Here is a 12,390-nt window from a genome sequence, read left to right as displayed (position 1 = left end):
TTATATATACATATATACATATATATATATATATATATATGTATGTACATGTATATAAAAGTGTATTGGATATCATTTAAAGATATTGTACATAACGCAGTGCACATTCTCCTTTCTCATAATACAGTACAAATTGCTCAACAATTACGTTCAATTTTCATCAAATATTTCGTTATTAAATAAAACAAATTTACGATACAGAATAGAATCGGAAACTTACAATTCATGCGAAATCCTTTCAACAAATGATATGTAAGGATCTGCAAGTGTCTATCTTCGGAAGAACAATGCATCTTTTTCTGAGTATTCTTTAATAAAATAAAAGGCATGATAGTAAGTTGCCAACTCCAGTATTATGATGAGCATCAAAGATAGATATGTATCGTGCAGATAATACCGTTCAGTAGATCGTGTCATTCTCCATAGATATATTTTGTGAAATAACTGAACTATCGATCTGCGATAATCGAACCAGACTAAATATAACATTTACAAAGTGTATTTTATTTCATAACAACTTGTATATGCATATATACATGTGTGTGTAGGGGGGGGGGATGAGTGCGTGAGTGGGTGTGTGTGTGATGCGCACGCGCGCGTACATTGCCTTCGATATTGCGAAGTATATACTGTTATCGTAATTTAGCGAAACAACGGACAGTCGTATAATAGTTTCATCGCTACTAAAATTATATCTTATATGATAAAATATGATTAGGCGCATATCCAGGCAGCTCTATATTTGACAAGCGCCATAATGCTTGATTGAGATTTACTGCAACGGTAACACATCAAGTTAGATATCTTTCTGTAGCATATAATATGACTCATGTCCGTTTATTAATCCACTATAAAAAAAAACTGCTAATATAATTTCAGGTATTATAGCTACTGATATCAGTAGATAAAATTTTGTGCGACTTCGAGCTTCTTATCTCAATCCACAGATAATATTGTCTGTACTCAATTGATGTTACATTCCAATGCTATTAATTTTCTGCCGCAGACGATTCATCGAATGATATAAGATCGTTGAAAACTATCGTTTTCATTGATGAGAAAAAACATGCGCAATAAAACGAATGGGCGAAAAAAAGAGGAGGCATCGTTTTTCATGACAATTCTCACGTTTGCAAGTGTGCAAGTATAACACTATGTACAATTGAAAGTTCTATCACGGAGAAAAAGAAATTTCAAGCGACAAATTTGAGATCACTTCTTCACGTGAAGTCCGACTAAACAGAGCAATGTAGACATGAAGTAATATAATCGAGAATAAAAATCTCTTGCCGTAAAATACATATAATAAACAATATCGATGAAGAACGTATTCACTTAAAAGCTCATGAAACAAACGATTCGATTGTGTATAAACTGCAAATGAAAGCGCTAAAGAAGATAACCAGTATCGAAAAGCAAATCGAATGGAGACTGCAACAATTTAATCTCCAGAACTGTTTTCCTCCCTCTTTTTCAGTTTGCGATTTCAATTTCACTCCGACAATACACAATAAATGGTAATATCATCGTAAATTCATTATTTTATGCACAACGATTAATAATACTTTTTACTCTATGGCTTTGCTCATGAACTCTATGAATCGTTTGCCATATTGTTCTGGATCACAGGTGGATATACCGTCGACGTTAGCACCATATTTGACGGTCTTTGCCGCTTTCGCCGCTTGTTTACGTACGCCATAATGCGTCAGCACGTCTATTATGGCCAAAAAATAAATCTCCTTCGTGGGAGCACCTATGAAAATATATGTGGTGAGAATTTTATATACATACGTGCACATACACGCACGCACCACGTACGCACAATGTCCCATAATTTGTGACCGAAATTTTAATAACATATTTCTAACTTAACAATAAGACAAAAATCCTAATATCAATATTAATGTCGAAACTATAATAGTTTTCAAATTAATAGCGGTTAAAGTTAATTAATCACAGAGCTAACATTTCACGTGCTCAAGGACGAGTACATCACACAAATGGATGTTCATATGTATGTGATGTTCTGCTCACCACATGTGAGATTGGAACTAATAACGTATACAATAATGTTGAAATACTTCACTAATCATGTTTAAACTTAGAAAATAATTACATATGCAACATACATAACATAAAAATATTGCAGAATATTAAAAATAATAAATATGCATAATGAATTATTTTAAATATGTATAACGAATTAATTTAAAAATTATTATAGTCTTGACATTTTGGTATTAGGATTTTTGTCTTATTTTTAAATCAGAAATATGTTATTAAAATTTCGATCACGAATTGTGGAACACCCTATATATTCACTTTAATGCACGATTATCAGTTTAAGGAGAAAGTACCTTCTTTACTAGGAATAGCGTATATATCTAGCTCAGGTATTATCGCATCTTCGTACTGTAAACTGGTGTCACGCATTAACGCTGCATGCGGTGACTCGGGAGGTGTTGCCATATTGGTAACCGTGTGACCGACGCCACTCCAACTCCATAAACGGCTGCAAACAAACAAGTGATATCGATGAATAAATCAAATGGAAACTGAACTAGTTTTCGTTCCAAAAGGAGAGAAAAAATATTCACTCACTCTGCTAATGGACCTCGAGACTCCAATCCGCTACCTGACTCACTATCGTCCTCTTCTTCATGATTGTCTTCATCATCCTCTCTTTCTGCACGTTCTCTGCTCTCTTGCTCGGCGCGTGCACAATCATGTAAGCCAAGTAGCAAGGAATAATCCATCAAGTGTAATCTTGTTAAGAACTATGGAGACAGATTATCATTTTGGGTACTTCGAAGTCCTTCACAAATTTGAAGACAATTTTTATCTCGATAAATAATTCAAGGTAACTCTTAAAATATTTCTCACGATAGTAAAAAATCTTGTGTGATCAAAGTTTATATTCTTATATAAATACTTACATCTACGTCAGCGGTTAATGTTTCTATTAGCTTAGTTTTGGCTTCTTCTCCGATGTAAATTTTCATACCCTCTTTAACGAAATCATTATCCTTGTAAGTAGGGAGATCCTTCTCCTTCTCTTTATCTGACGCTTCTCGATCTACCGTCGAGCCTTTTAGGTCGAATTTCTTATGCGTCGTCAGATGATTCGAGAATACATTCCTTATAGCAACTACATAGTACTCGACGCCGTCAACAGTCAATCGGTACATTCCCAGGTATTGCGGTAATAGTGTCTTTCCATGTCGTTCGACAATATACTGCAATGCAATGTCCATATAGTCTTGAATCTTCATGACATTTATTTCCGATTATACTTACGGGATGATAATGTTTCAAGAACGAATGCATCCTCTCCACTTCCTCGCTCGTGAGGGTTTTAATTATAAACAATTTGTCGTAAGATTGATAAAATTTTGCACCACTCTTCCCAGATGAATCGTCAAGCACTGGTTGAGATCTGTAAGAAGAAATGCGCAAACCGCATCTTGGATATATATGTGAATGTGCATTTGTAAAAGATCAGACAATAGTTTAATTCGAATGGCCGTTGGCATGAGGCATAAATGGTAAATATAAATGATGAATCAAGAGTATATTAGATAATCGATGTTTTTGAAGCCGAATATCTGACTGATGTAAAGCAACTTGATGTTGGAGTCATCATTAATTATGTAAATGCGAGAATATTAATTAACAATTATAAATTAAAATTAGAATATTTATTTCTCAGTTTCTTTAATGTTCCCTTTTCACACTATTATTATAATCAATAGGATGATAACTGTTATCATTATTTTCATCATCATCACTGTTGATATAAAACACTCGATTTGTTAATATCTTGGTTAACTCATCAAGCGATATTTTTATGATTTCGACTAAAACATCCTCTCATCATGCTTTAAATAGAAAAAGCTTTCAATGCTAACTAATTCCGAGTTTTAAATTACTATATTTAAATCAAGCAATCATTGAGATATGTCTATTAATGAATTATTATGCTTAGTCACGTCGGTTCTCGCTCCTTGGTAGGTCTTTAACTTTGTTAGAAACAACGAAAACGCACAGCATAGCAAAATCAAGTTTCGCTAACCTCAAGCGTTTCGGTTTAAGACTGCAGGTACGCAGCGGTTTGTTTAGAATAGAATTGTGCGAGGAGGCAGAAGAAGGAGAGGAAAGGGTAATCGACGGGACGGTAGCAGCGCGCTGAACCAATTGACGAGTCCTTCTGCCTATTCCATCGACCAAATCCGTTTGTTGCTTTGCTCGCGAAGGATTAAACACCCGACATCTACCACATCAAAATTCTTATATTACAAAGCCATTTCAATAGCCTGTTCATCCCTAATTCACTTGCGACGAACAATATCATCGTGCAACCATGAAAGCGAGTTTTCAACTTTATACAGTAACAGTGTATTTGTTGTATATTGTGCAGTGTTATATTGGATACAAAATTTAGCAGGAATAATCAACATAAAGATATTACCTTGTCATTGACTCCTTGTAATCCAAATCATCTATTCCAAACCTTTCTCGCAAATTCCTAAAGACTAACGGACAATATTCTTTGATTTTGAAGTGGGAGGGCATATTCTCTCTGCACAAAAAAAAAGCAATATTACAAGTATTTGTGTGGCTTTATCTATTAGTATAAACAAATCTAAAATTAAAAACAGTTATCAGTATATCGGCTCAGTATCGAGTGTTTCATACATGTGTGCACACATTGAGAGTTATTAACATATGTCTACATATGTATATACGTACAAAATAGGCAATATATTAGGTTAAGTAAAAAGTCATCGCGTTTTTTTAAAAGACATCTATCAGTAAAAACCGCAATTACTTTCTTACCAACAATATAAATATATCTTGATAGAGTAAAGTTTCAGCTTTAAAAATCTCTTTTTTAAATTATACGATACGACAATTTTTAATGGAGTTATGAGCAATTAAAGTCAAAATAATTCTTTTATTTAATCCGCGATAACTCAGTAATCAAAAGTCGTAGGAATATTTAAAAAAAAACGATTTTGTAGGGAAAGTATCAAGCTTTCACGATAGGTAATCGAAAATTTTCTCAAATTCGTTTTGGACACGTTACAAATCCACAAAGTGAGAAGAAAATTTTTCGTCTTTTTCAGCTCGTAGTTTTTAAAAATATGGTATGTAAAAATTATCAAACTCATATAAACTTAAAAAGTGTGATAAGCTTTTAAAAGTAGAGATTTCAAGCTTTAAAACCCTTTTTTTAAATTTGAATTTTATTCATTATTGACGAAGATATTGTATATACAACTTTGAGCTAAAAAATACGCGATGACTTTTTACTCAACCTAATATTATATATGCCTAAATACATAATATAGGCCTAAATACTTTTTTAAGATTATCTCATATATGTATAGAGTTGCTCAAATAAATTTAGAAACAGTGTGGACTTGTATGTTTACAATTAGTATGGATTATTATTGTATATGTGGACCAAGATATAAGATCGCTCTTTTATTTACAAAAAATGATAACTTTTTGAGTTAAGTAAATCCTATCAATCATCGAAAGTAAAACTAATTTCATAAAGTATTATCAAAATTGACCCCATTCAAAAAACGTTTTTCAAGAGTTGTGAAATGAAAATGACAAAAATATGACTTTGATCATATTAAAAGTATATTCTTTTGGTCAATATTATTTGACTAGTAATTAGTAATTTTCTGTCAAGTGAAAAAATAGTTTTTTCTCTTATCTGGAACATTTAATTTTTTTAGTCGTGTTACTTTTGAAGAAACTGATAAAACATGAAGAAATAAATCGAGAGAAAAAATCAATATTACATGCAATTGTATGACACACAAATACACATAATATGAAAAGAAAGAAAAGATTAACTTACTTGTTGAAAAGATGATTATCTACTTTCAACTTGCTGTAAGCTCTAAAATCATCTGGCAAGAGCATTACTGGAATGTTAACGTGACTAAGTTCGTTTATCTGTAATACAGCAGACATAACAATTATACGATTTATCTCATGAAACATTAATTATTAATTAATTAAGGTTCATTGGTCAAGTTCAACTGATTTATTATCAGGCAACGAAAAATACCAGAGTAAGTTTGAAGGAAGCTTAACACTTGGCCGTGCATCTCATCAAGTATCTATATATAGGTACGTGATGTGGAATTAAAAAGCAATTATACGATGTTATCAAGCGATATTTATTACATTGTTCTATTGAAGCCTGTTCTACAATAGGGTTGTAAGCCGTAAGCCGTAAACCGTAAAGTGTTAATAAAAAATTAACAAATCGTACTTGATTATTTTTATCATATTCAACTGCGATTAGTCAATTTCTTACGACTTGCGAACCTATTGTAGAACAGATATTAACGGACAATGTCGCAAAGATCCGCGACGGGCGGGAGAATTACGCGGACGCGCAATGAAAATAGAAAAGTGACGATAAATTTTACGATGACGACGTTTGTTGAACGACATGGCGAAAAACATCAACACGCGACATTGAAGCGTGCGAATTGCGCGCTGTCTTACCGTGTGATTGACGCCCCACATAAACACACTGAGCAGCGGTTCATTCGCGCGGAACAGCTTAACCTTCTGGTGTTTCACCCGGAAGTGCTTCTTCTTTAGCTTGCTGAGCCCACTGGACATTTGCGGCGCGCCCGACATGCTTGTTATCCGGACTGTCAACTGTGCACTCAAATCTAAACGTCGATGTCACCGTCAAGGCAAGACTCCCGAACGGGGGGATCTCCTCGCGCTCTTCTCACCCTCGGCACTTGAGCGATCCACCCTTCTCGACTCAGGAGGAACGGAGAGGGATAGGGCAAAACGCGACGGGACTTTCTCTTGCCTCTCCGCTGCCTCGTTTACATCGTAAAATTTACCACGTCTGCAAACGGGACGAAAACACCGCTCCGCATGAGGATACCGAGGGCATCGAGTTGCAGCGGGGCGGTAAAAAGATCGGCGCTTTTCTTACGAACTGACGGCGGAACGATGGCACACGCCCATGAACCTTAAAGCCCGCTTCGTGACACCACCGACCTCGTCGACCTTGCACGACGACAAATCACTAAAATCACAACGGACAAATAAGTGAACGAACGTCGCATGCACACTGATGCACGATGCACAGAACACGATTCAGCACGAACCCACTGACCCACACCACCAGGGATAGGAGGTACAATTGCACTGTGTTGCACTGAATTGTACAAACTCCTCTCTTGTAGAAGTGGGGGACAGCCGATAGGCCTCCTGGTGCTGTCTACGACTGTAGTACCGGAAATACGGAACTAAAAGAGGTCACGTGCCCTCTAGTAGTGGGGATATTCCAACCTATGCGTGCACATCCATACGAATATATGAGGTTACTCGTTTCTGAGTAATGTATTTACCAGTGTTTACTATCCATACAGCACAGAAAGATTGCAAAATGATTGCAGATATATCTCATTGCAATGTTGTAATATTGCAAATAGATTGCGCAATGTATTTGCATCATTAGATGCATCCAGAAGCACGATTGCTCACTGAGCGCTCAGTGAGCTCTTGCATTTGATTGGCATATTCCATTAGATCTAAAAAAATATAGACCAAACAGATAAAAGAGCTCATTGAGATCTCAGTGAGCGATCATGCTTCTGGATACATCCATTGAATGCACCCAATAACAGCGCTCACTCAACTGTTGAGTCCGCTGAACGCAGCCAATGGTTAGATTGAAATCATTATTCTTTATTCCCAATTCCTTATTCCTTCTATTGTGCGTAGGGCCTTAACTACTTTTTTAAGAGTATATTTAATAAAATTTTTATTAGATATATGTAAGTACTTTATTATATATAGTATATATGCATACAATTTGTCAATTTACATCCAAAACATCATTAGTGATGATAGAATTGCATAATAATAGAAAATAATAAATCAATATATCCTATATATATATGTACCTTTCTGTATATTCTGAAGTACAAGTTCACCAAACACAATTGAAATAGTATCTTTTTTCAGCATATGCTTGCTGTTTCCAGTTTTCGATTCAGTTTATATTTTCTGTATTAAAATGTACCTGAAATAATATACAATATACATCATTTAATAATTTATTTATATTGAAAAGTCACAAAAGCAAATTCTTGCTAAATCTCACATAACATTGAATTATTAGAGGAGTCCAGTCTTGTTGTCCTGTGTTTTCAGCCTAAATTTTTTTGTCTTTTTGGATCTCGAGGAGAACGACACGGTCTTAAAACCCTTTTTGGCATAATTTGCAATAATCTGCTATACAGCCAGGCATTGTGTATCAACAAACAAATAGGTTAATATGACTACATAGGTTATAATGACTACACAAGAAATTCACGTTTTTATTTCAGTGGTTGCGTTCAACGGACTCAATAATTAAGTGAGCATTCGCTGCAATTGATGTATTTTTCTAGATCATCCAATCAATATTTTAGATCTGGAAGAATACATCAATAGCAGCGAGCGCTCACTCAATTGTTAAGTTCTCTGAATGCAGCCATTAAAAGAATATAATTCCACTGCAATCCATTCGCCACTCACCTCTCCTTCTCAATGGGCGAGTTCTTTAATTCATCGATTAATCAATCGCATTATGCACAAATGTAACTTTTACGAAACTAAATTACATTTGCGCACAATGCGATTGATCAATCAATGAATTAAAAAATTCGCCCAATTTAACAACTCAAACATCGACATATAGTACTGAATGGAACATTAGAGACTGTATTCCAAAATTGATTGCCAGTGCTGCAGGTATATCGTCATAAAAACATGCTACGAACAGCGTTTCAATTTTAATAAGCATGCAATTAGTGTGAATACGCATTTTCCTTTCTAACAATCCTGACGAAGATTAATCGCAGACAAAATTGCCTTTACGGGGTTAAGTTACGTTCGTGACACTTTTTCCTATGGCGCACTCATTATGCACAGGAATACTAAGTTTACAAGCGCCGCGAATGTCGAGAATCGAAACTTAAAATGGATCCATTTTCTGAGGACTGATTAAACTGAGGGTGCTGTACACGGAATCAGAACGGATTTCTTACTAGAAAATTGAGTTTATTTAAATTATTGCGAAAAATAAGAAAGTTGGCGTGCTATTCCGATATTTAAGAGTGTGCGAAAATTTTATTTTGCTTATAACGTTTTATTGCGATAACAGAAATATACATACAAGAAAACAAAAATTCTGGATACAGTCAATGTTTACACAAAGAATGAAGCGTCTCCAATACGCAAGTAACAATTTAGTCCTTGAAATGCAAACGACCGATCGTGAGAAGTTTTTCAATTACTTCAGAATGACATTGGAATTATTTAAAGAATTGCTGGCATTATAGTTGAACTATATATAAAAAACACTATATATATATGTATATATATATATATATATATAATAAGAAATGTCGTATTGAAAAATAAGAATTATTATTAATTTTCTTCTTCAAAGTTATCAAATTCTCAACCATCAACAATAGCTGGATCGACATGACATTCCATTGATTCCGCATCGTCTCTATACCGTTCTAGTCAAGATTCCGGTAGTTCTAATACAATAGAGAAACTTCTTATGGAACGAAATGGTAGTAAACTCATTTCTAATAAGAAATCCGTTCCGATGTTCCAATTCCATGTACATAAGACGGCATCCTGAATGGAATGTCCTTAGAGTGCGATTACATGGAGCGCGGTACGCGGTACAGTAACTAATAGTAACTAATTAGACAACTAGGAAACCGCGTATCACGTACCGCCTCTTCCTTTCGCTGATATTACATGGAGCACGGCATTGACAAACTCACATTAGTATGAATTTTTTTAAATATATTAACTTATTTTTATGCACACTTTATCGATATTCTTATTTTTTTAATAGATTTACTTAATAATTGCGTTCAAATCAATTAATTCCATTAAAAAGTGCATAGCAGTGTATAGTAATGTGATTTTGTTACTAGCCCATGCTGCAAACCGCGTGCAAACCGCGCTCCATGTAACATCAGTGAAAGAAATAGATGGTACGTGGTACGCAGTTCCCTAATTGTCTAATTAGTTACTATTAGTTATTACTGTATCGCATACCGCGCTCCATGTAATCGCACCCTTATGACTCTTGCACATCAGCGCGATTCGTAACATGCGATACGCGACGGGCGACATCTAGGTTGCTTTCACTCGAGTGCATCTATGTATTATTTTATCCTTAATGTTCACTAAATGTTAAACGAGGATAAATAATACATGAGTGCACCTGGATAAATTTCCGAACACAGTTTAATAAGCATATATGTAATTTTTCTAGTAAAGGTTGTGCAAGATGTTTTGTTACATATATCAAGATTATAGTATAATATATAAGGGTATCAATCATGAAACTTTATTCCTAGGAAAAGTAAAAAGTAAAAATTTTTACCATTGGAATGGAGAAATTTTTCATTTTTCACTTTCCATCCTAGGAATAAAGTTTCATGATTGATATCAAGATCACATTTTTTAATTAATTCTGCTTTTTATGTAGCCATGCGCAACTTGACTTATTCGCTTGTCGCGTACGAGCGAATGTTCAACTTCGCCCAATTTTTGATGCGACGTCGCGATACTTGGAAAAATTATATATATGCTTATTGGATTGTATTCGAAAATTTATCCGGGTGCATCCATGAATTATTTATCCTCGTTTAATATTTGCTGAACAATAAGGATAAAATGATGCATAGATGCATTCGAGTGAAGGCAACCTGGATGTCGCGCGTCGCGTACCGCGTGTCGCGCATCGCGCACGTGTGCAAGAGCCATTAGGGTTAGATAGCGTTTGCGTGCACGTTGCAATAGATGTATCGATATACTATCGATATATGAAAATCTATATGGATATGAATGGTATATAAACAAAAATAATGTTATTACAATTTTATTAGTACATTCAGTAAAATAACTTTAATAACACTTCATATTCTACATTATTAACACATATGCAGGAATTGATACATTTAATACAAAAATTCTTACCTATGAAATGAAATGCCCTTTTTACTTTTCTGCCCACACTCAGGCACATAGCACTTCATGTTGATGCTTTGCACATTTTACAGTCACGCGATTTTATAATCTTTTACATATAACCTCACACACGATAATCTTGTTGACATACGAGGTCTATTCAAAAAGTATCGCGAATTTTGAATTTCCGCGGGTTACGTATATTCGATTTTCGATTTTTTGTGGCATTATGTTGGTACTCATGTCTCTCACTTATGCCGACAAGTTCGGCCATTTTGAATGTTCAGTTAATTTTTGACAGCTGCTTTGCTTGCACGTGTTTTGGCTCGTCTTCGATTTTTGCCTATTCCAAAAAATGGATCAAAGAATCTGTATCAAATTTTGTGTGAAAAACAAAATTAAGTGCGCGGACGCATTCCGAATGTTGACTGTGGCATATGGTGAAGCTACCTTGGACCGAAGCAACGTTTATCGGTGGTACAAAATGTTCTCAGAGGGCCGAGAAGATGTGAACGACGAAGAGCGTGCCGGACGCCCGAGCACGTCAACAACAGACGAAAACATTGATGAAGTGAAGAAAATAGTATTGGCCAATCGTCGAATCACCGTTAGAGAGGTTGCTGAGGACCTAAACATATCGATTGGCTCGTGCCATTCGATTTTTACCAATGATTTGGGCATGAGACGGGTCGCCGCGAAATTCGTACCAAAATTGCTCAATTTCGACCAAAAACAGCATCGCATTAACATTGCTAAGGAGCTGTTGGACTCTGTCCGCGACGACCCAAATTTGCTCCAGAGGGTCATAACTGGTGACGAATCATGGGTTTATGGTTATGACATGGAAACCAAAGCTCAATCATCCCAATGGAAGCTGCCGCACGAGCCAAGACCGAAAAAAGCGCGCCAAGTTCGGTCGAATGTGAAGGTTTTGCTTACAGTTTTCTTCGATTGCAGGGGCGTGGTGCATCATGAGTTCTTGCCACAGGGTAGAACGGTCAATAAGGAATATTACCTGCAAGTTATGCGCAATTTGCGCGAAGCAATCCGCCAGAAACGCCCGGATTTGTGGAAGAACAAAAATTGGCTTTTGCACCATGATAACGCCCCTGCTCACACATCGTTGCTTGTGCGCGAATTTTTGACCAAAAACAACACACTAATGATGCCGCAGCCACCGTATTCCCCAGATCTGGCCCCCTGTGACTTTTTCTTGTTCCCGAAACTGAAGAGGCCCATGAAAGGACGACGCTACGCTACGATTGAGGAGATAAAGACGGCATCGAAGGAAGAGCTGAACAAGATCACAAAAAATAATTTTTTGAAGTGCTTCGAGGATTGGAG

The 12,390-nt window shown here is 35.7% G+C and overlaps 1 protein-coding gene across 2 annotated transcripts; it reads right to left on the bottom strand.

Moving 5' to 3' along the window:
- Positions 1-54: 54 nt before the first annotated feature.
- Positions 55-7,236, bottom strand: LOC108756069 (phosphatidylinositol 5-phosphate 4-kinase type-2 alpha). 2 transcript variants are annotated; one of them, XM_018499632.1, is made up of 9 exons: positions 6,538-7,236; positions 5,879-5,976; positions 4,472-4,582; positions 4,076-4,273; positions 3,301-3,439; positions 2,940-3,239; positions 2,605-2,780; positions 2,361-2,515; positions 55-1,756 (listed from the first exon to the last, which is right to left on the bottom strand). In XM_018499632.1, exons 1-9 carry the CDS (start codon positions 6,673-6,675, stop codon positions 1,569-1,571), a joined length of 1,503 nt encoding a protein of 500 aa, XP_018355134.1. In that variant the 5' UTR covers positions 6,676-7,236; the 3' UTR covers positions 55-1,568. The 2 variants fall into 2 exon arrangements, with proteins under 2 accessions (XP_018355134.1, XP_018355135.1); XM_018499633.1 differs by lacking the exon at positions 4,076-4,273 and having other exon boundaries at positions 57-1,756; positions 6,538-7,233.
- Between the last annotated feature and the right edge of the window lie 5,154 nt (positions 7,237-12,390).

This window comes from Trachymyrmex septentrionalis, unplaced genomic scaffold (assembly GCF_001594115.1).
Source record: "Trachymyrmex septentrionalis isolate Tsep2-gDNA-1 unplaced genomic scaffold, Tsep1.0 scaffold92, whole genome shotgun sequence".
Classification (NCBI taxonomy): Eukaryota; Metazoa; Arthropoda; class Insecta; order Hymenoptera; family Formicidae; genus Trachymyrmex; species Trachymyrmex septentrionalis.
This window is presented reverse-complemented; position numbering and strand designations above follow the sequence as displayed.

Excerpts from the sequence above, each read along its gene's own strand:
- LOC108756069 (XM_018499632.1), bottom strand. The coding sequence starts at position 6,675 with ATGTCGGGCGCGCCGCAAATGTCCAGTGGGCTCAGCAAGCTAAAGAAG. Across the intron at positions 3,440-4,075 it reads CTTAAACCGAAACGCTTGAG|ATCTCAACCAGTGCTTGACG; the intron begins GTTAGCGAAACT and ends TTCTTCTTACAG. Across the intron at positions 1,757-2,360 it reads CGCTATTCCTAGTAAAGAAG|GTGCTCCCACGAAGGAGATT; the intron begins GTACTTTCTCCT and ends ATATTTTCATAG.